The following is a 20,446-nucleotide window of genomic DNA, read 5'->3' as shown; positions in this document are numbered from 1 at the left end:
CAGTCCCTTCCTCCTCATCGCTGTTCCCGGGGGAGGGGAGGGCTGTGACTCCTGCTCCCCCAAAGTATCCATGGTGCTTTGGGGTGGGGGGGGAGAGGTGTCTCTGCCAAGGATGGCATATAGCTCTTTGTAAAAGTGACGTGTTTGCGGTTCTGCACCAGAGCAAGTGTTAGCCTCCCTTGCCTTCTGGTACACCTGCCGCAGCTCCTTGGCTTTCATGTGGCACTGCTATAGGTTCCTCTTGTATCCTTTCTCCTCCATGCCCTGAGCAATCTGCTGGGTGATATCAACTTTTCTACAGCTGGATCAAAGCTGTGCCTGCACAGCCTCTTCTCCCCAGAGATCCAGGAGATCCAATACCTTCTGGGTACACTCCTGCAGCATGGAGCTGGCATGGGCAGCTGGGTAGTTGCTAGGCATGCTTGACAGTTGCTAGGTGAGCTCTCCACACCGGGCAAACAGGAAATGGAATTTCAGAATTAGTAGGGCTTTAAAGGGGAGGGCATGTATCTGTGTATCTGGCCTCTTGACAGCAGAGTTCATAACAGTGACCAGAGAGATCAAGGTGGGGCATTGCTGGACACTTCCTGGAAGCCACTAAAGTTGACCTAAGTAACACAGTGTCTACACTGACATTGTGTCGACTTAACTACAACAACCTAAGCACTACATCTCTCACTGAGGTGGAGTTAAGTTGGTGTAGCAGAGGAGTTACATAGGTGGGAGTGACATTTTGAGTTAGGTCAATGTAAGCTGCCTTGCATCTACCTAACTCTAGTGTAGACCGGGGCTATGTCACTTAGACAGTTTTGAAAATTGTACCCAAGTTTAGCACACAGACTTATCAAAGGTTCTACTTCCTTTGCTATATGAATAAGTGATTTTAAGTAGTTTTTAGAATCATGAGAAAGCATGCTGCCTGACAGCAGGATAAATCCCTGCCATTACAAAAAGTACCACTGGTTCTTTAACATCCATGCAGAGCAAACAAGATCTCAGTTTTGAAGTCACCAGTACAACCCAGACACAACAAACTGCATGAAATTCAGTTTCTCTCTCTTGGGAAACTGAATGGCTGAGGTCACTCTGCTGAATGGGATTTGAACATGTGATTCCAAGGAATTTTGCTAAAACAGGCTTGATAGTTAGACCCCAAAGTAAGGCCCTGAGTGTGCAAAGCTCTAAAGCATGTGCTTGAATTTTAAGCACAAGTGATCCCACTGACTTCAATGTGATTAACCAATTGCTTTAAATTGAGCACGTACTTATGTGCTTTGTTGGATTAGAGCCTAAACCATCACCATTGGCATCTGAAGTTTAACATCTCTCTCTTCCTGTAGAACGAAACAGTTTCTCTTTTATTCTTCTATGTTTGTAAATATTTGACAAATTGTTTGTGAGAGGAAGGAAGTGTATAAAATCTGTTTCAGAGTAGCAGCCGTGTTAGTCTGTATCCGCAAAAAGAAGAACAGGAGTACTTGTGGCACCTTAGAGATTAACAAATTTATTAGAGCATAAGCTTTCGTGGACTACAGCCCACTTCTTCGGATGCATATAGAATGGAACATATGTTGAGGAGCTATATATACACACATACAGAGAGCATAAACAGGTGGGAGTTGTCTTACCAACTCTCAGAGGCCAATTAATTAAGAGAAAAAAAACTTTTGAAGTGATAATCAAGCTAGCCCAGTACAGACAGTTTGATAAGAAGTGTGAGAATACTTACAAGGGGAGATAGATTCAATGTTTGTAATGGCTCAGCCATTCCCAGTCCTTATTCAAACCGGAGTTGATTGTGTCTAGTTTGCATATCAATTCTAGCTCAGCAGTCTCTCGTTGGAGTCTGTTTTTGAAGTTTTTCTGTTGTAATATAGCCACCTGCAGGTCTGTCACTGAATGACCAGTGGGAGAACACTTTAACCTGTGACAGACCTGCGGGTGGCTATATTACAACAGAAAAACTTCAAAAACAGACTCCAACGAGAGACTGCTGAGCTAGAATTGATATGCAAACTAGACACAATCAACTCCGGTTTGAATTAGCTTATGCTCTAATAAATTTGTTAGTCTCTAAGGTGCCACAAGTACTCCTGTTCTTCTTTTTATAAAATCTGTGTATGACATGTCTAATCACTAAATTCTTATAATTCAGGTGTTTCAGATTCATTTGCTAGAGTGCTTGTAATCTTGAAGGCTGCTGTTTGCACTATAAGAACGTGTGCTAAATACTGTAGTAATTAGTGTACAATTAGTAACAGTAAACGAACACTTTGTTTTAAATGTTTTTGGGAGTATAGAGCTGGATTATCAGCCGTGGGGAACGCAGTCCCCCATTATTCCACAGAACAGATGCAACATAGGGCTGGTCCCCACTTAGTCCGGACTTCGGACTAAGGTACGCAAATTCAGCTACGTTAATAACGTAGCTGAATTCGAAGTACCTTAGTCCGGACTTACCGGGGTCCAGACGCGGCCGGAAGTCTCCCCCCGTCGACGCTGCGTACTCCTCTCGGAGAGCTGGAGTACCGGCGCCGATTGTGGGCACTTCCGGGATCGATCCGGGATCGATTTATCGCGTCTTAACCAGACGCGATAAATCGATCACAGAACATCGATTGCGTGCCTCCGGACCAGCCGGTAAGTGAAGACTAGGCCATAGATGACAGTAGTGCAAGTTTCCTGAAACTGCCATGTCAGTGTGTTTGAACCTTGCCCTGGAGGGGCCACGTCTGGGAAAGAAAGGATAGTTCAGTCTCCGTATTTACCCCCAATCCTTGGTGCCTCTGCGGAGGCTGCCCAAAAGTGCCAATTTATAGTGGGGATTTGTGTGGATAGAGGCTATCACTTGATCTCCACAGGCCACCAAACAGCTTTCACATGGAAACAACTTTTAATCACTACTGACATGGGCTGCATCATAACTGGCAACAGGGCCGTCCTTAGGATTTATGGGGCCCTACGCAGTATTATTAAACTGGTGTGCCTATGCCTGATGGCAGTCCGGGCTCACAGCCTGGGGGTGGGGAAGGGACGAGGCAGCAAAGGATAATGTGCCGCCCAGCCCGCCTCATGGCGGTGGAGATTCACAGTTCCCCGCAGAGACTGCCGTATCCTCTCCCTCACGCTGAATGCGCGGCTCTGGCACATTTGGCTTTGTGAATACGGCCCCTGCCTAAGGAGATTGCAGTGCACGCTGGGTTGTGGGAGCCAACCCGCTCTTACGTGCTGTCATGGGCAGTGGGTGAAGCTGCCGGTTGGGGAGGCTAGCTCCCCAACCCACCTCTTCTGCCTGTGGCCCCACCCATACTCCACTCCTGTTCCACCCCACGCCCCACCCCACTCTGCCCAGGCCCCGCCCTCTCCCCACTGTCTTCCTCCTCTTTTCCCTCCCCCCACCCTGCTCACCCCCTTCCAGCCAAATCCCTGAACCCAAATGAAGCAAGTGACATTTGAAAAAAACACTCTTCTGCAATTTCTTTCTAAAGAAAATGGAGCATGTTTTCCATGGCATGCCAGATGGTGAAGACTGGACTTGCAGAAGGTATCTAATTAAAAGCACTAAACTTGGGAATAAAAAATGTCAGTCACAGGTTTTTTGATATGCCCTGAAGTTTGTCAGAGATTTATTTGCAAAAACTTTGTAGTAAGGGCGAGTCAGCTGTCTTGCTGAATACAACATGAAATATTATGGAATACATGATGCAGCTCTTCTCTGTTTTACATTTTCTTAATCAGTATTTCTAAGCTGATTTTATATTTTAAATGTATTCTTAAACCTTCATGAAGTAATCATTCCAGATTACTTCATATTTAACTCACTGAAACAAAGACATTATTTTAAATTAATCAGTTACAGAGGTTTAGTGTGTTCATAACAATGTTCATTGCTTTTAGAAAAAGGGAACATTAATTTACTTTGTGTGATCGCCATAACAATAGACATGTTTATGAAATTTCACCAACTTTAAAAAATATGTTTCCAAAGATTTTAGGCATAACAAAGGATTTTATATCTTACTTGGTACTGATTTTGCTGGAGGGTTCTCTTAAAACTAGTTCATCAGATAGTCAGAAGTACAGAAAGGGAAACTCTTTGTCCAGCTATCTGGAAGGAAAGGGGTGTTGTCCGTTTAAGGGCTTTCTTCAGCTGGGGAAACGGGGGTGGGGGCTGAAGGGAGAAAGGGATGGACAAAAAGATCAGGAAGACTTTGGAAGCAAGTTTTTTTTACTATAGTAATTAAAATTAAAATGTGTATTTTAAATAAGGGTGGTCTTTTGAATGATTTATTTAAAAAACTATATGTCTGGAGATCTAAGCATTTAAGGCTGAAGATGATTGTGCATCTAAAAATCTATGCAAGGATTTTTTAGAGATGTGATTTTCTAATCTTCACCAACTCACTAATGAAATATTTTTAAAGCAAATTTTAAACTAAGGTCCTGTAGACTAACATGTTCTGAGTAAATATTACATTAATGCACAACTGTTTTTGTCAGTAAATTCAGAAATGGACAGTATATACCTGGGGGTTGGCAAATGCCTATTAAACAGCTTCATTACCACTTGAATGGCTCTTTAACAGTTCAGTGTTGTGCTAATAGGTCTGGCAGGCTGGAAGGCTTTTTCACTTTTAAGTTACTAGATCCCCTCCGGAGTAAAAAGAAGAACAGGAGGACTTGTGGCACCTTAGAGACTAACAAATTTATTAGAGCATAAGCTTTCGTGGACTACAGCCCACTTCTTCGGATGCATATATATAAGAAGTGGGCTGTAGTCCACGAAAGCTTATGCTCTAATAAATTTGTTAGTTTCTAAGGTGCCACAAGTCCTCCTGTTCTTCTTTTTGCGGATACAGACTAACACGGCTGCTACTCTGAAACCTCCGGAGTAAGAGTCACCAGGCTGCAGCAGCTATCTGTAGGAGCCTCCAGGAAGAGTCAAAACAGGGATAGGAAGAGCCGGGAGAGTGGACATTAAGACCCAGTGGTGCCCTAAATTCTCACGTGCCCTATGCAGCCGCATATGCTGGGTATGCCTAAGAACAGCCTTGACTGGCAACCTAGACTGGCCCAATTTCCTGTGACTGATTCCTTGAGCCATCCACTCCCCCAAATAAATACATCAAAACCAATAATGATTTTTGAAATCCTAATTCTCTTAGCTTCCCAGCCCATACAAACTTGCTCACGTCTCCCAAAATATCACTGATTGTTGTATTAGACTTTTATTTATTGATGATGATCTATCAACAGTTACATTTTTTTCTTCTCAATAGGCTTATAAACTGGACAAAACTAGTAAAAATTTCTTTGATGTAGAAGATTTCCATAGTCCTAAAATGGATGATTTCTATGATAGGTAAGTACTAGTGCACATGGCAACTGCAAGGAGAAGTAAACAACTTTTTTTTATTATGGCTGAAGTTAGGATAAGCTAATTTTCTTATTATTGCTTTACTCTTTGCTAAGAAGAGACCCTAACCATTATTCCATTATGGGTTGCCTTTTTCTTTGCACTTGTTCCTAATTTCTTTCCTAGTAGCTGTGTCATCAGAAGCCCCAGCCAGTAAGAAGTCCTAATGGCATCTCTTTGGGAGAACTTTCCCCCCAGGATCAACATGTGGATATCCTTCTTCCTGTACTGACCTTTGTGGCACCATATTTCCCCACTACAGATCCTGCGGAGGACACTCCATAGATCAGGGTCCATCTGTGGAGAGATTGCAAAAGTGAGGTTCGGGTGACATAAGTGTTCCCTGATAACTAATAATAAATGTATTAAAAAGTGCATTCAGCCTGTATTTGCATGGAGCCCCCTTCATACTGGTCCCTTGTTACCAGATGTGCCCATTACTTTCGGATATGCTCATTTATTATGGTTACTCTTCTGGGGCGGGGGGTTTCTGTAATTCTATTAATGTACTGCTTGTGTCACTTGTGTGTTCATATGGAGCTCTACTTCTCCCTTCTGAGGTCCCCTCCCAGTGGAGCTATCCTGCAGGACCTAGGTTCCCTAGGACTGGGTTCCTCCAGCCCCAGAATCAGATGAGCATACACACACACACTAGGGTGACCTGATCACAGGGATGAAATATCGGGATGCGGGGGGGAAAGGGGCAGGGGGGGTGGAGCAAAAAAAAAAAAAAAACGGCGGCAGAGCAAAAACAAAAAAAGCAGTTTCACAGGGGCCGGGGGCATTAGCAGGCCCCAGCTGCGCCACCGGATCACACACAGCGCCCCGGCCGCGCACGCTGCCTTCCCCTCAGAGCCTCCCGCCCCCCAGGCCCGCCCTGGGCACATGTGGCACATCCCGCCGCTGGTGGGGACCCCCGTGCCTCTCCCGCTTGGCTGCGCTCCAGCGGCTCCTTCCCGGCGGGGCGAGCTGCTGGAGCACAGCCGAGCGGGAGAGGCGCGGGGCTCCCCAGCAGTGGCGGGGAGGTTTATTGGTTCGGGGAACCCTAGCCGGCTCCTCGCCCCTGTCTGCCAGTTGCCCCGCCTGGGACAAGTCTTGCCCCCGCAGCCCATCTCCGCCGTTTGTCTCCGGCGGGTGGCCCATGCCCCTGAGCCGTGCCGCCCACTCGGGCCCTGCCCGCTCTGCGCTGCCCCCGGACCCACTGCGCTGCCCCGTGGGCTGCAGGGCTGGTGCAGCCTCCGCGCTGCACTGCAGCGCTCCCGGCCCCAGCCGGCCATAGCCTGTGTGCCCAGGCTGCTGCACAGGGGCGTCTTCTCCCCAAGCCCGGCTCGGGATCCAATTGGGCAGTGAGGGGGCGGGGCTGGGGGTGGGGATTTGGGGAGGGATCCAATGGGGGAAGGAGCGGGCGGAGTCGGAGCAGGGGGGCGAGAGCTCCGCCTGTGCGCCGGAGCGGAGGGCAAAATTGCTTGTTTGTCCAGTGTCCCGACCGCGGGACAAACAAGCAAATAGTGGGACAGTCCCGATAAAATCGGGACGTTGGGTCACCCTAACACACACACGCGCGCTAACAGAGCAAGTCTGAGTGTACCGGGTCAATCAGCACTCTCAAGCTGACCCCTTTATATGTCCCTGGACAAAATGGGCTGAGTCAAGCAGCACTTTCAAGCTGCCACCCTCATATGCCACAGGTTCAGCACGTCCCTATCCGCACTTTCACATTACAATTGAACTGGTAGTAATCCACTTGATGAGCATACCCCACAGTACTTTTGGGCGCTACAGGGATCTTTAGCTTAGGTAAAAGAAGCGTTGCTGCAGAGTAAATGGGGAAGCTAAAAACACAAAAGAGTAAAGTTTAGAGAGAGAGAGAGAAGCAACCAGCTTAACCATAAAATATATTTATTAAATAATAGTGATAACTACACAAGGAGGGCTAAACAAACATAACAGTTACATTATTAAAGGTTAATACCTGAGGTAGAAAAGAAAACAGAGAGAGAGAGAGAGAGAGAGGGAGGGTTCTCACCCACTCCATGAGGCTTGAACTGGTCAGAGTTCCCAGGTGATGGTGGTAGCTCAGGGTCCTGGGTGCTGGAGACAGGCAGAGCCCCGAGCACGATCAGTCAGGAGATGGAGTCCTAGTGGAACTGATGCAGAGTTTGGGTCCATGCATCAGAACACTTACTTGAACATAGTTAGGGGTTTTTGTAGAGAAACAACAATGGTTCAAGGGAAAACACTAGATTTGTTTATGGGTAAACTGATGACTCAAGGGTTTTCTTTAGGCTAGACAATAGGTGCTGATCACTCTTGGCTATGGGTGGTGTTTTCTTCCAGGGAGCTCACAATGCAATTAGGCTGCTTCAGTATTTTGGATATCAATCAAGGATTCATTACTAGAATTGGTCTGATAACTGCTGAGCTGGGTGTGTGCAGGTATAGGTTCATCAATATCTGGAGCAGAGATCCCCCATGATGCAGTGCTTCCCTGCTTTTCTGGTCCCAGAGTTCAGTGTGGTTCTCTGTTCTCCATTCTGTATGCTAATGGACAAGTCTCCCTGTCCCATCTTTCATGCAGATGAGGCTAGGGGACTTGTCTCTGTTCTCCATTCTGTATGCTAATAGAGATGTCTTAATCTTGTCCTCCTTGTCAGGAGGGGTCTAGGTGTGTCTCCCAACGCCCTTCACTGCTCTCTGCAAGCCTTTTCTCTCATCGGTTTTGATTCAAGCAGAGACTGGTGTGGCGGGGGGGTGTCTTTCATGAGTCAGACAGGCTGGATACTGCACCCTGGTTCTCCAAGAACACAGAGCTGACTGGTATCACCCTCCTCTCGGAGTGGGGTTCTAAGGGCAGCTGCCAGAAAGGGCAAATGTTGCCCAATACTTGAAAGAGGGACAAGAAGTCCTGTAAGTGGAGCAGACCCACAGGACCTGTTGTAATAATTGTGGTCTAGCAGGCCTCCTTTATTTGTTAGCCTACTTGGTGAAAAGTGGGTAAAATTTCTTGAATTGTCACAATGATCTGTTGTATGAAACTGGTTAAGAAAAGATGTGAGAAGGAGACAGAGAGGCTGAATTTCTTTAAACAGAAAGGGTCTACTAATACCATTGAAGGATTGTGTTCAGATTGTAACTGATAAACGAGGAGTTGAGAGTCGGAAATCAATGAACCAAAATTGGTGTGTCGGAACCAATCAATGAACCAAAATAATGAGAGGATGGATTATTCCACCCACTGCCTTTCTGAGGCCCTAATAAACAGACTTTGGAGGAAAAATGGGGAAATTTTTACCATCACCACAGCTGTGGCGGGATTGTTGCCGTGACATCAGACTTCGATACTCCAGTGAGGATATTTGACCATCGTTGTTGCACAAATGAGTATCCCAACCTGATATATGTGAGATTCTGTTTTGTCTTCCCCTTCCTCGTGTGCTTCTTTCTGTCCTGCTCCCTACCCCCATCTTCCTTTTGTCCCCTCTCTCTCTTGACTTTTCATCTGATCCTGAAATCAACTATACTGCATGACACCAGCACAATGGGATGAGACAGCCCATCGAGCTCTGCTGAGCCTGAGAAGGACCAGTGAAGGACGGGGATCTGACCAAAACAACCAGATGATTTGCCTGAGTGGGGAGGTGAGCCGAGATCCAGAGCAATAGTTGTTGTGACTGACTTGTCAGCCCAAAGCATCTGTCCATGACTGACCAGCTGCCCTGTATTCTGAGAACATCAACAAAAGCCATATTTTCCCCATCTTTATTATCTTATCTCTTCTCTCCTTTCTGTCTATCTGTTTTGCGTAAAGCAACAAAGTGACCATCGTTTCCAACTCAGAACTGAGAAACAGAACTAACCCCTTTCCAGGGGCGGCTCCAGGCACCAGCGCAGCAAGTGCGTGCCTGGGGCGGCAAGCTGTGGGGAACGGCCTGACGGTCATTGTGAGGGTGGCAGACAGGTAGTCTTCGGTGGCATGCCTGAGGGAGGTCCACCGGTCCCGCGGCTTCGGCGGCAATTCGGCGGTGGGTATGGTGAAGGCGCGGGACTGACAGATCACCAGCAGAAATGCCGCCGAATCCACGTGACCAGCGGACCGCCTGCAGCATGCCGCCAAAGGCCGCCTGACTGCCGTGCTTGGGGCAGCAAAAAACATAGAGTTGTCCCTGCCCCTTTCTTCCCTGCTATGAAGGACTGTTTCATTGAATAAGAGATTTTAGCCAATATTCACTGTCTCAGAATAGAGACTTAGACAGGTTTTGAGTAAATTTATTTTGCATAATCAGTTAGTTTCAGTGCTCTTTGCCTTGTTTTGATTCTTTTCTTTTTGTGTGTTTCAATCAATAAATTTCTAACCTTTGGCATGGATTTTAGTGTGTTTGCTCTGGTAATAAGTAGGCTGAGGTCTTTGTATGCCAAACTATGAACTTCATTTAAAACTGTTTAATGTTGTACAGTGACTGGGTTACATTAACACCTTTGAGCCTTTAATCCATCTAAATTAATACAACAGACCTCTGTCAAATCCCAAAGGATCTGAAGATTTTGGTGGCCAAAACCCCAGCTCATTCTGTCAGGGGCAAACTCCACCTCCGAAACAGAATAAGCTCCTTCTGGGGCATTTTTTGGAGATTTCTCCTGTAAGAAATTAGGTAGAGTGAGCTAGTTGATGTCTTCAGTTTGCAGTGATATATCATGGCTCTTCCTTTTATGGTCAGTAACGCTGTACAGGGAAAAAATGACGGCCTACTTAAGTGTTCGTAAAATGTGATGTTTTTAAAGTTGGCTTGAGTGTGTGTGGCAGTGGGAAATTTAAATAGAAGTCCTCATTCCTAGAGACAGAAACGCAGATCTCTGCTGTTATACTACCAAGTTGGGGTGGGAGTGGAATCTGTTAATTGTTGCTCACCTGATATGCAATAACCCCCTCAAACTCTCCCCTCCCTCCAAAAAAGATTCATTTCAGCTCTGAAGCTGATTTTAACTGTATATCAATCTATTTTCATTTCAAAGCTTTTTGAAAGGGAATATTACATTCTCATATCATCCTGTTTGCTTCTAGGGATGTGGAAATAAAAGCCACAAACTGGAACCAAATTTAAAACTCTCCTTAAACCTGAATAGACCACCTTCAAGGAGAATTATTGTTGCTTAGTTCTAGAGGTTTTTGTTTTGAGCCTAAATTATCACCTGTCATTTGGTTTGATGAGCTTTATAAATAGTTGTCTGCTAAGACTGAGATTGAAGAGCAACATGCTGTTTTTGAAAACTTTGTTTCTTGAACAGCATGCCCCATTACATACATGCAACATGACTGCAAATTCACACACACAAATAAAACAGGAGACAGAAACCAATCTATGTAAGTTATGACTTTGTCAATAGTCTGCTTCTTTTTCAAGGTCACTGCTCCCTGAGTCTAAGGCCTTGGCTACCTTTGGCAATTCACAGCTGTGAAGCGCGAGTGTAGTCGCGCCGCCAGCACCGTGAGAGCTCTCTCGCAGCGCTGTAAGTACTCCACCTCTCCGAGGGGAGTAGCTTGCAGCGCTGCGAGCGAGCGTGCAGCGCTGCAGGCGCTGATTACACTGGTGCTTTACAGCGCTGTGCTCGGGGAGGGCGTTTTCACACCCCTGAGCGCAGAGAGTTGCAGCTCTGTACAGCGCCAGCGTAGCCAAGGCCTAAGTAATTCTAGAAAGGGCACCATACAGAGACATACAAATCTAGTGAGTGGTGAAAAAAGGCTGTGAGCCTCTTCAGTTCTGCAGTGCTCACAAGTCAGACCTGATAACTTCCAGCCATTCAAGCGCTGAGTACTGTTCCAGGAAAGACTATTGTGTGTCTGGTTGTCTGTGCTTGTTTCCCGTGCCCAGAATCGGCGTTCCACGGCATGAACCTGCCCCAGTAACACCATGATTTCCACATTGCTGGGGCCTGTGCCTTGTGAGAGGTCTATGTCCATGTCAATTTCCTCATCACTCTCTTCGCCGCGCTGCAATCGCCTCCTCGGCTGGTCCGGGTTTCACCTTGGCATGTCCTGGCTCTGCATATACTCCAGGACAATGCGCGTGGTGTTCATAGTGCTCATAATTGCCGTGGTGATCTGAGCGGGCTCCATGATCCCAGTGCTAGCTATGGCGCCTGGTCTGAAAAAAGGCGCGAAACTAGTATCTGACGGACCAGGGGAAGGAGGGAGGGCGGGAGGGAGGGCGGGCCGAGTGATGACATGACGTACAGGTACAGGGAATTAAAATTAAGAAAGGTGGCTGTGCATCAGGGAGAAACACAAACAACTGTCACACAGAATGGTCCCCCCAAAGATTAAACTGAAAACCCTGGGTTTAGCAGGCTGTTGATTTGACGGAGGGAGGGGGAAGCAAATGAATACAGAACAAATCTATTTTTTACATCTTAAGACGACGGTGCAGCATGACTGATAGCCCTCGGCATCTTCTGGGTGCTTGGCAGCAAATACTGGGTGCTTGGCAGTTAGTGTACTAAGATTGATAGCCACATTTTTCCTGTATGATGATGATGGCCTTCAGGCCTATTGCACGATCTGCTGCTCAGGGAAGACTCTGCTAATGTGCGATGATCCAACTTGTAATAGGACGGTTACCAGTCATAATACACCATCTACTGCCAAAAGGCAAAAGGCAAGGGGCTGGTGCAATGCAGCCCTACGGCTGCCAGCCCCACAGCTGCCAGCACCCAGATCGCCGATGAAGGCTACCAGTCATGCTGCACCGTCTACCGCCAAAAGGCAGTTAGCTGCTGCTGCTGTGTAGCAATGCAGTCCCACGTCTGCCGGCACCCAGAGGACATATGTTGACGGTGAGCTGAGCTGAGCGGGCTCCATGCTTGCCGTGGTATGTTGTCTGCACAGGTAACCCAGGTAAAAAGGCGCGAATCTATTGTCTGCCGTTGCTCTGACGGAGGGGGAGGGGCCTGATGACATGTACCCAGAACCTCCCGCGACACTGTTTTGCATCATTCGGGCATTGGGATCTCAACCCAGAATTCCAATGGGCGGCGGAGACTGCGGGAACTGTGGGATAGCTACCCATAGTGCAATGCTCCGGAAGTCGACGCTAGCCTCGGTACTGTGGACGCGGTCCGCCTACTAGACCACTTAGAGCATTTTATGTGGGGACACACACAATCGGCTGTATACAACCGATTTTTATAAAACCGGCTTCTATTAATTCGACCTAATTTCGTAGTGTAGACATACTCTTAGACTCTTAAGAGCCTAAAACTTATTAAAAGTCACTTTAGAGAATAGGACTTATACTTTAAGCACCTTTGAAAGTGTTAACCAACTATTTATTTAAGGTTTCCACAGCTTAGCCCTTCCATTTCTGAACTTCTAAAAAAAAGTTGTTTTAATGGGTTAGAAACAGCACAAACAAGGAGGTGGGCAGAGGGGAGATTTCAGCAGAGGATAATTTGAGAACTAGGAATAAAGATGATGTAGGGCTTGAGGAAAAGAGGAGCAGAGTTGAAGAAGAAGCAAAGATCCCTGGGGCAGAGGCTGATGGAACATAAGTGCCACATGTGGGGAGATGGGGGCATGAGGAAGGAGAAGAGAGGTGCTCTCAGGTGATGTCGGAGAGGTGCAGGGAAGATGAGCACTGGTTTTGAGGCAGGCTAGCTGGCAGGGTGAGAAGCTACAGTTGTTCTATCTGATGCAAACTGGGGGATCTGGCTGCTGGAGAGACAAGCAGTGGAGAAATGTTGCGAATCTTTGATCACAGAATGGCCCTGACATGCCACTAAAGTGGCGCTACAAAGTAACAGATTTACTAATCAGAAGAAATCTTTAGTGTTCAGTTGCAAGCGGATCCTTGGCCTGAACATTTGGCTAGCAATGTTACTGGGAACATATGATAGGGGATATCACCTTGAACCAAGTCTAGTTTAAGTTTTAGCAGTAGAAAGTGTTTTATCTTTATTTCTCTTGTAATCATTTCTGACTTTAATGCCTTTTAATTGTACTCCCTTAAAATCTGTCTTTTTCTAGTTAAATTTGTTTTATTCTTAGATCAAAACTAATCCAGTGTTATGAATTGGGTAACTATTTAAAGTAGCAAACTATTGTATATTGACCCCCTTACAGGGGCAACAGACCCAAAATATCCAGGAGAGGGCTGGACAGTGCAGAACACACATTTTTTTTGGAGGGGGGGAGGGAATTTGAGACTGAGAGCATGTTGGGGTTACCCTGCAAATGGTAACCTACGTTGGTGAAAATCAAAGTGTGACTGGATTGCAGGCTGCAGCTATACACAGACACTCAGGGTGTGACCTGCATGCAGTTTTGCTGTTTCTGAGGGGCCAGGGTGGGAACTACAGCAGCAAAGCAAGAGTGGCACAGCCTCTCTCGTGTATGGCTTGCACCCCTGAGCATCATAGCCATTCCACCAGTTAGAAAGATCACTTTTTTTTTTAAGCAAGATGGCTATTAATCAGCAACAGGGTCAGAAAGACTTTGGCCAGAAACTCCTGCCAGTCAATGTTTAATCTCCAGGGAAAGCTCTGGATCTCAGTTGTTGTTGCTTATTACTGCTACCAATTGTTTGCAGATCGGACCATTGCAGTAACATATTCAACAATTCTTTGTATGTACAGACTGCAAATTCAATATATGTGAATTCGGCTTCTGAATATGACAAGGCTGAGGCACAAATAGTTCGTAACCATTGTTTTTTTCCACAGTGCCAGCCTGAAATTGTTGCTTATGGCTGATAGTCCTGATTCTGATTGCTATCTAATTTATGATGTCTGGTTGCTATGGTTACTGCTCCATCTAGTAATTTTGTGAACAGTTACAATAAAGCTAAATAAGGGAATGAATAATCTGCAGAATTAACATGGGTCTAAAAAACAACATTTATTTCTGTCTCTGTATTTGAGCAGGGCTTACAAGTACTGATTCCACAGTAATAGGGCTCCTGAGATGATACATTGACATGAGGGTCTTTTTTTTTTTGTGAACCAGGCTATTATAAAAGGAGATCTCATAATGTTACAGACAGATATAAGTATATCAGACTAATGATAGAAGAAGTATCAAAGAGCTGAAACATTCCTCTTTTCCAATATAATTCATTATATTGGAATATGATTCATGCCTTCATTACTTCAATTTGATCTAATGGTTCAGTGGCCAGGTTTTAAAAAGCTATTTCCCAATAGCCTCTCCGTGAATTTAGAAGCATTAAATCTTACACTTGACACATTTCAGTGTTGAAGGGTCATGTGGCCTTTCTGCAGTTATTGAAGAAATACACTGCACTGGGAACTGCAACTAGAAAATAAAAACTCTGGACCAGAGCTATTTGAGGCAGGGACTGGGTTTTTACTACTTTGTATAGTACCTAACAAAATGTGACCCCGATCATTGACTGGGGCCATTGGGCCCTATAAATAATAATAATAATTAATAAATAATGTACCTTTCCTTGGTAACATCCCAGAGAGGGGAAACAAAGGATCCAGAAAACTCACTGAAATTTTATGTTCTCTTTTCAGCATGGAGGGGTATGTAGGTGGCTGGGGCATGGTTCACTAAACCTGCACAGCTGGGGAATCCAGAGGGTACTCTTTACTCAACACTGCTTAACCCAGGGCCAGTCATTGACAGCCCATGCTTCATTAGATAGACCCCTGTAGCAGTGCAGTGTAATTCATGGATTCTGTGGAAAAAATAAAGGAAGAGACTAAAAAGAGGCAGCTACAAATTGAAGTAGGCAGGATCAGAGAAGCAAAAGAAACAATGTGGGATGGAGAAAAGCAGGGGAGGGGACTGGTCCAAAAAACAAAGCAGAAACAAAAGGAGAGGGAAGAGGGTAGAAAGCAAAGCAGTGAAGACAAAATTCACATCTTCCTCCAGTCCTGCATATCCTTCTTCCTGTACTGTACATATCTCCCTCCTGCCCTGGTAGTTCTGAAAGTGTCTCCAGAAAAAGGTGGAGACTCAAAATACATGGCACAAGAGAATAGTGGGGAGGCAGCAGACCCCACCGTGGGCAGCGGGTACCATAGGCTGGGGGAGCTGTGCCTCCCCAAACAGCCAGACATGGCCCCACCCACTCTCCCTTCCCAGACCCTCTGCTTCTGCTCTGCAGCCCAGCTCCAGGGGCTGGGGCCGCGCCGCCTGCCCTCCCTCCCTCCCCATGCTCCAGAGGCTGTGGCCACACCACCTGCCCTCCTGGGGCTCCGGGCCTGGGGGCACTAGCCTGGGGTGAGGGCTGGTGGCCATGGTGGGGGGCTCTGGGCTCCGGGGGGATGGAAGAGGTGGGGCCTTGGGTGGAAGGGGCGTGGCTGGGGGCTAGCCTTCCCCAGCCAGCAGTTCATGCGCCATCCATGCCAGCAGAAGTGCATTAGCAGATCCTAACAGGTAGCTGGACACCAGATTCCAGTAAGTCCTGAAGTCCAATACTGGTCCTAGACTCCCAGTGCTTCTCCCTTACTCCCAAATCAGGATACTTGCAGAGTTTTTAAGATCTCTAGTGTCCTGTAGGCTCAGCTGATCCTGCAGCCCTCTTGGCTTCAGAGCTGAGTTGCCTGAGTCATCTGCTCTCTAATCTCCATCTTTCCCTGCCCCACCCCAAGTTCCTATAATGTCTGCATTGGGCCTATGGTTTCTGCTGTCCTGCCGTGGTCTGTAGTAGGTCCTGTGAACTTTAGGTTTGAGAGAGACAAATTGGGAAGGGGAGCAGGAATCAAGATATGGAGCCTGGCAGGCTTGGAAGAAGTTGGAAAGTAGGGGCAGCTTATCAACTGAGGTTGTTTGGGGATCTGGGAAGCCAGCACCCACTGCAGTTTCCTGCTACCCCACTTGCCCTTCTCTTTGGGGCTTAGGAGTTCTGCAGAGTATCCTGTCTCCTGGTTTCCAATACATGTCGATCTTTTAAAATATTTGAAAATAACTAAGGAAAGTCCGAGACAAAAAACTTAAGCTGGTGTTAAGAATGGGAGTATCAGGGTAAAAGATATGCAGAAATGTTGTAATATTGGAAAAATCCATGGTTTGAATCACAGGAAATTCAGCATTAAGGTTAAATTATTTAAATACTTTAGAGTAGCAGCCGTGTTAGTCTGTATCCGCAAAAAGAAGAACAGGAGGACTTGTGGCACCTTAGAGACTAACAAATTTATTAGAGCATAAGCTTTCGTGGACTACAGCCCACTTCTTCGGATGCATATAGCTATATGCATCCGAAGAAGTGGGCTGTAGTCCACGAAAGCTTATGCTCTAATAAATTTGTTAGTCTCTAAGGTGCCACAAGTCCTCCTGTTCTTCTTTTTTAAATACTTTAAATACCCAAATACTTGACAGTGCAGAAATGCACAGTTAAGGTCATTCAAACAGTTGTAAGAGTACCCTCGTAACAAAACCTTGAGGAGAAAACAAACTCTGGTATGCCTACACTGCAATGTAAGCCTAGGGTTAGTGGAACTCAAATCAGCTGATCCTGTTAGAGAACCCAGGGCTTGAGCAGCTACACTGTTTGTCAACCCTAGGTTAAGAATTTTTCTAACCTGGGCCTGCACAAGGGGCTCTAGCATCCACAATGCAGTACTCAGACCCAAATCCAACCAACCATATCCCAGACTTCCTAATACCCTTCCAAAATGTGGCTGCTCTAGCCCCTTGTTCATGGTGCAGTGTGGGAAAACTTGACTTTCTTCTTCAAGTGATTGCTCATGTGTATTCCACTATAGGTGTGCGTGCTCGCCACGTGCACTGGTGCCGGAAGCTTTTCCCTTAGCAGTACCCGTAGTGGGGGAGCACCGCTGCGACCCCTGGAGTGGCGCCGATATATCACGACATAAAGGGGGCTGCATGCTCCCCCCACCCTCAGTTCCTTCTTGCCGCCAGTGAAGGTAGTCGGAACTTGCTCCAGCTTAGTGTAGCTGCAGCGTATCTAGCTTAGTGGTATCTGGTTCACTGATCTCTCTCCGTTGTTGAACTTTCTTTCGTGAGTGCCTGGCTCGGGGCATGCCCCGTGGCCCAGGCTTCAAGTCGTGCGACTCCTGTCGCAATTCTATGCCCAGAAGCGATCCCCACAATCAGTGTCTTCGCTGTCTGGGCGAGTCTCACGTTAGTGAGAAGTGCAAGATCTGCCGCTCCTTCAAGCCACGGACGAAGAAGGAGTATGAGATCCGACTCCGGGCTCTTTTAATGGAGTTGGCATTGGCCCCAGCACCGGCGTGTCGAGCTGACACCGCGCCGGGCTCCGCGTCGTCGGCACATGGTGAGGCGCCTCCGGTGTGCCGTTCTGAATCGGCACCCGGGACCGCGTCCTTGGTGCGCAGCGAAGCACCATCGACGTCACGGCACCGTCAGGGAAGTCTCAGCGGCGCCGGGAGAAAAACAGGGGTGAGGCCAGACCCGAGTTGGGCAGCCCACGATCCCCACCGGGACAGAGACCTCCGACTCATGCTGAGCGGAGTAGTCCAGTCCCGTCTGCGTGAGCCTCACCGGAGGTACACCTGCCTTCGACGCCGGAGGCAGCTCAGGCCGTGCGCGATACACTGACACTTCTGGTGCCGGGAGCGCCGCTGCAGTCGGGCCCCCGGTCCTGTGGAAAGCCGCCTTTGGGCACCCATCAGCACTCCCCGGAGGTGTCGGAGGCCGAGGCTGTGACGATGCGGTTCTGGCGGAACCCAACTGAGAGTGCCAACTCAGGACAAATTGCTCAAACAGGGCAGTTACAGCCCAAGGCTGGGGTTTTTCCACATCTAAGGCAAACCAAACCAGCCAGACTAAGAGGACTTCGGTCTCACCCCACTGGCTAACCGCAAGTCTCACAAGCAATTTCCTTAAACACTCCAGTTTCCCAGTATCACCACCAGTACCACTCGTTATGGGGACGAATGGTTATGAAAATCAATACCCAAATAAAAGAAAAAAGGTTCTCCTGATCCCAAAGGACCAAGCCCCAGACTCAGGTCAATATACAAATCAGATCTTACCCACAAATTACACTGTTGCCAATCCTTTAGAATCTAAAATCTAAAGGTTTATTCATAAAAGGAAAAAGATAGAGATGAGAGTTAGAATTGGTTAAATGGAATCAATTACATACAGTAATGGCAAAGTTCTTGGTTCAGTCTGGAAGCAGTGATGGAATAAACTGCAGGTTCAAATCAAGTCTCTGGAGTACATCCCCAGCTGGGATGGGTCCTCAGTCCTTTGTTCAGAGCTTCAGTTTGTAGCAAAGTCCCTCCAGAGGTAAGAAGCAGGATTGAAGACAAAATGGAGATGAGGCATCAGCCTTATGTAGTCTTTTCCAGGTGTAAGAACACCTCTTTGTTCTTACTGTGGAAAATTACAGCAAAATGGAGCCTGGAGTCACATGGGCCAGTCCCTGCATACTTTGCTGAGTCTGAAAGCATATTTGCCTTCTCTCAATGGGTCCATTGTGTAGCTGATGATCCTTAATGGGCCATCAAGCAGGCTAGGCAGAGCTAATCTCAGCTTGTCTGGGATGTCACCCAGAAGCATAGCATAAGTTTGCCATACAGACAGTATAGAGCCAATATTCATAACTTCAACTACAAAACCGATACACACGTATAGATAGCATAATCATAACCAGTAAACCATAACCTTGTCTTAGACACCCCATTTGACACCCCTTTATACAAGATTTGGGTGCCACTACAGGACCTTGGTTGCAACAATGATCTATATGGTCCCAGTTTATGTCAATAACGTCACAGAGGCACCTTCCCGGGTCGAGGTGCCTATTAGAGCCCCGCGTCGCGCGTCGACTCCGCGTCTGGACTCTTCCAAGAGCGGATCCCACTCCTCCGGCCTTGAGCGCCGTCAAGGAGGAGGCAAGAGACAGCGCCGTTCCTCTTCCAGCGAGTCCGAGAGGGACAGGTCGCGACGCCATCGGCACCGACGCTCCTACTCGGGCGCCCGCCGTCACAGACGCCATGCTTGTGGCGCGTCCCGAGAGTCCCCGGCACCGAGGCACTGTGGCCACAGGTGCCGCAATGACTCCAGGGACAGCTCCTCGGACATATATGTCTCGACCTCCTCTAGGTCGAAGTCTCGGGGAAGGAGTCGTCACAATTGGGACCGCTCCTGCCGCTCTTACGACACCGTGCGCTCCTCCCGCACCTCGGCGTCAGCGCGCAGCCGTCTCTCCCAGGGCCACACCGCACCGCAGGACCAGCCTGCCCTGCTGGCGCCCGATGCGCCTCTGCTCCAGGCTGTGCCCTGGCAGGGACAGTGGTGCCAGTGGGCACCATGGCCTTAGGCACCTGCGCAGCCAGGCCCTCGCTCCGTGGCTGGAGCTTCTCAGTGCCGACCCGCGTCACCTTCACGGCACCTAGATCAACTTGTGGGTGCCAAACCCCCGGCACCGACTCCGGCACCGAACCTGGACGGGAGCCCACGGTGCCGTTAGCCGCTGAAGGTGCTGTGCCGCCCACCCCTTCGGCGCAGGGCGATTCGGTTGCGGTACTGCCTCCTTCTTCCCAGGAGGACTTTAAAGCCCACCAAGAGCTGCTTCGGAGAGTGGCAGCCAACCTCGAGCTCCAGGCCGAGGAGATGGAGGAGCCCTCTGACACCCTTTTCAATGTCCTCGCTTCCTCAGTACCGGGGCATGTGGCGCTCCCTTTCCATCAGGGAGTTACCAACATCACCACTGGCCTTTGGCAGACCCCGGCCTCTCTTGGGCCTATTTCCAAGAAGGCCGAGAGGAAGTACTTCATCCCTGCGAGGGGTCTCGAGTACCTTTATACCCACCCAGCTCCAAACTCCCTAGTGGTTGAATCGGTCCACCACCGTGAACGGAATGGCCAGTCCACGCCAAAGGACAAGGATGCTCGTAGACTTGATGCCTTTGGTAAAAAGGTTTATTCGTCAACGAGTTTCCAGCTCAGAGTGGCCAACCATCAGGCGCTTCTGAGCCGCTACGAGTTTAACCTCTGGGGTTCCCTCCCCAAATTTGAGCCCCTCATTCCTGACAAGGAGGTGAAGGAGTTCAGGGCGTTGGTTGAAGAGGGTGCGAC

The 20,446-nt window shown here is 47.9% G+C and overlaps 1 protein-coding gene across 7 annotated transcripts in view; it reads left to right on the top strand.

The window, feature by feature from the left end:
• The window catches only part of LOC101935706 (uncharacterized), a 117,441-nt gene that overhangs the window by 39,210 nt on the left and 57,785 nt on the right, over positions 1–20,446 (top strand). For 5 of the 7 annotated variants that reach the window (XR_010590266.1, XM_065556561.1, XM_005310616.5 and 2 more), the window contains exon 7: positions 5,280–5,362. Coding sequence is in view for 6 of the 7 variants with exons in the window: in XM_065556561.1 (XP_065412633.1) it covers positions 5,280–5,362 (83 nt within the window). In the remaining variant the exon portion in view is untranslated. Of the gene's footprint in view, positions 1–5,279; positions 5,363–5,542; positions 5,792–20,446 lie in introns of those variants that run through there. The other 2 variants (XM_065556573.1, XM_065556571.1) reach the window with 2 other exon arrangements.

The sequence above is a fragment of the Chrysemys picta genome, chromosome 1 (genome assembly GCF_011386835.1).
Source record: "Chrysemys picta bellii isolate R12L10 chromosome 1, ASM1138683v2, whole genome shotgun sequence".
Lineage (NCBI taxonomy): Eukaryota > Metazoa > Chordata > Testudines > Emydidae > Chrysemys > Chrysemys picta.
This window is presented reverse-complemented; position numbering and strand designations above follow the sequence as displayed.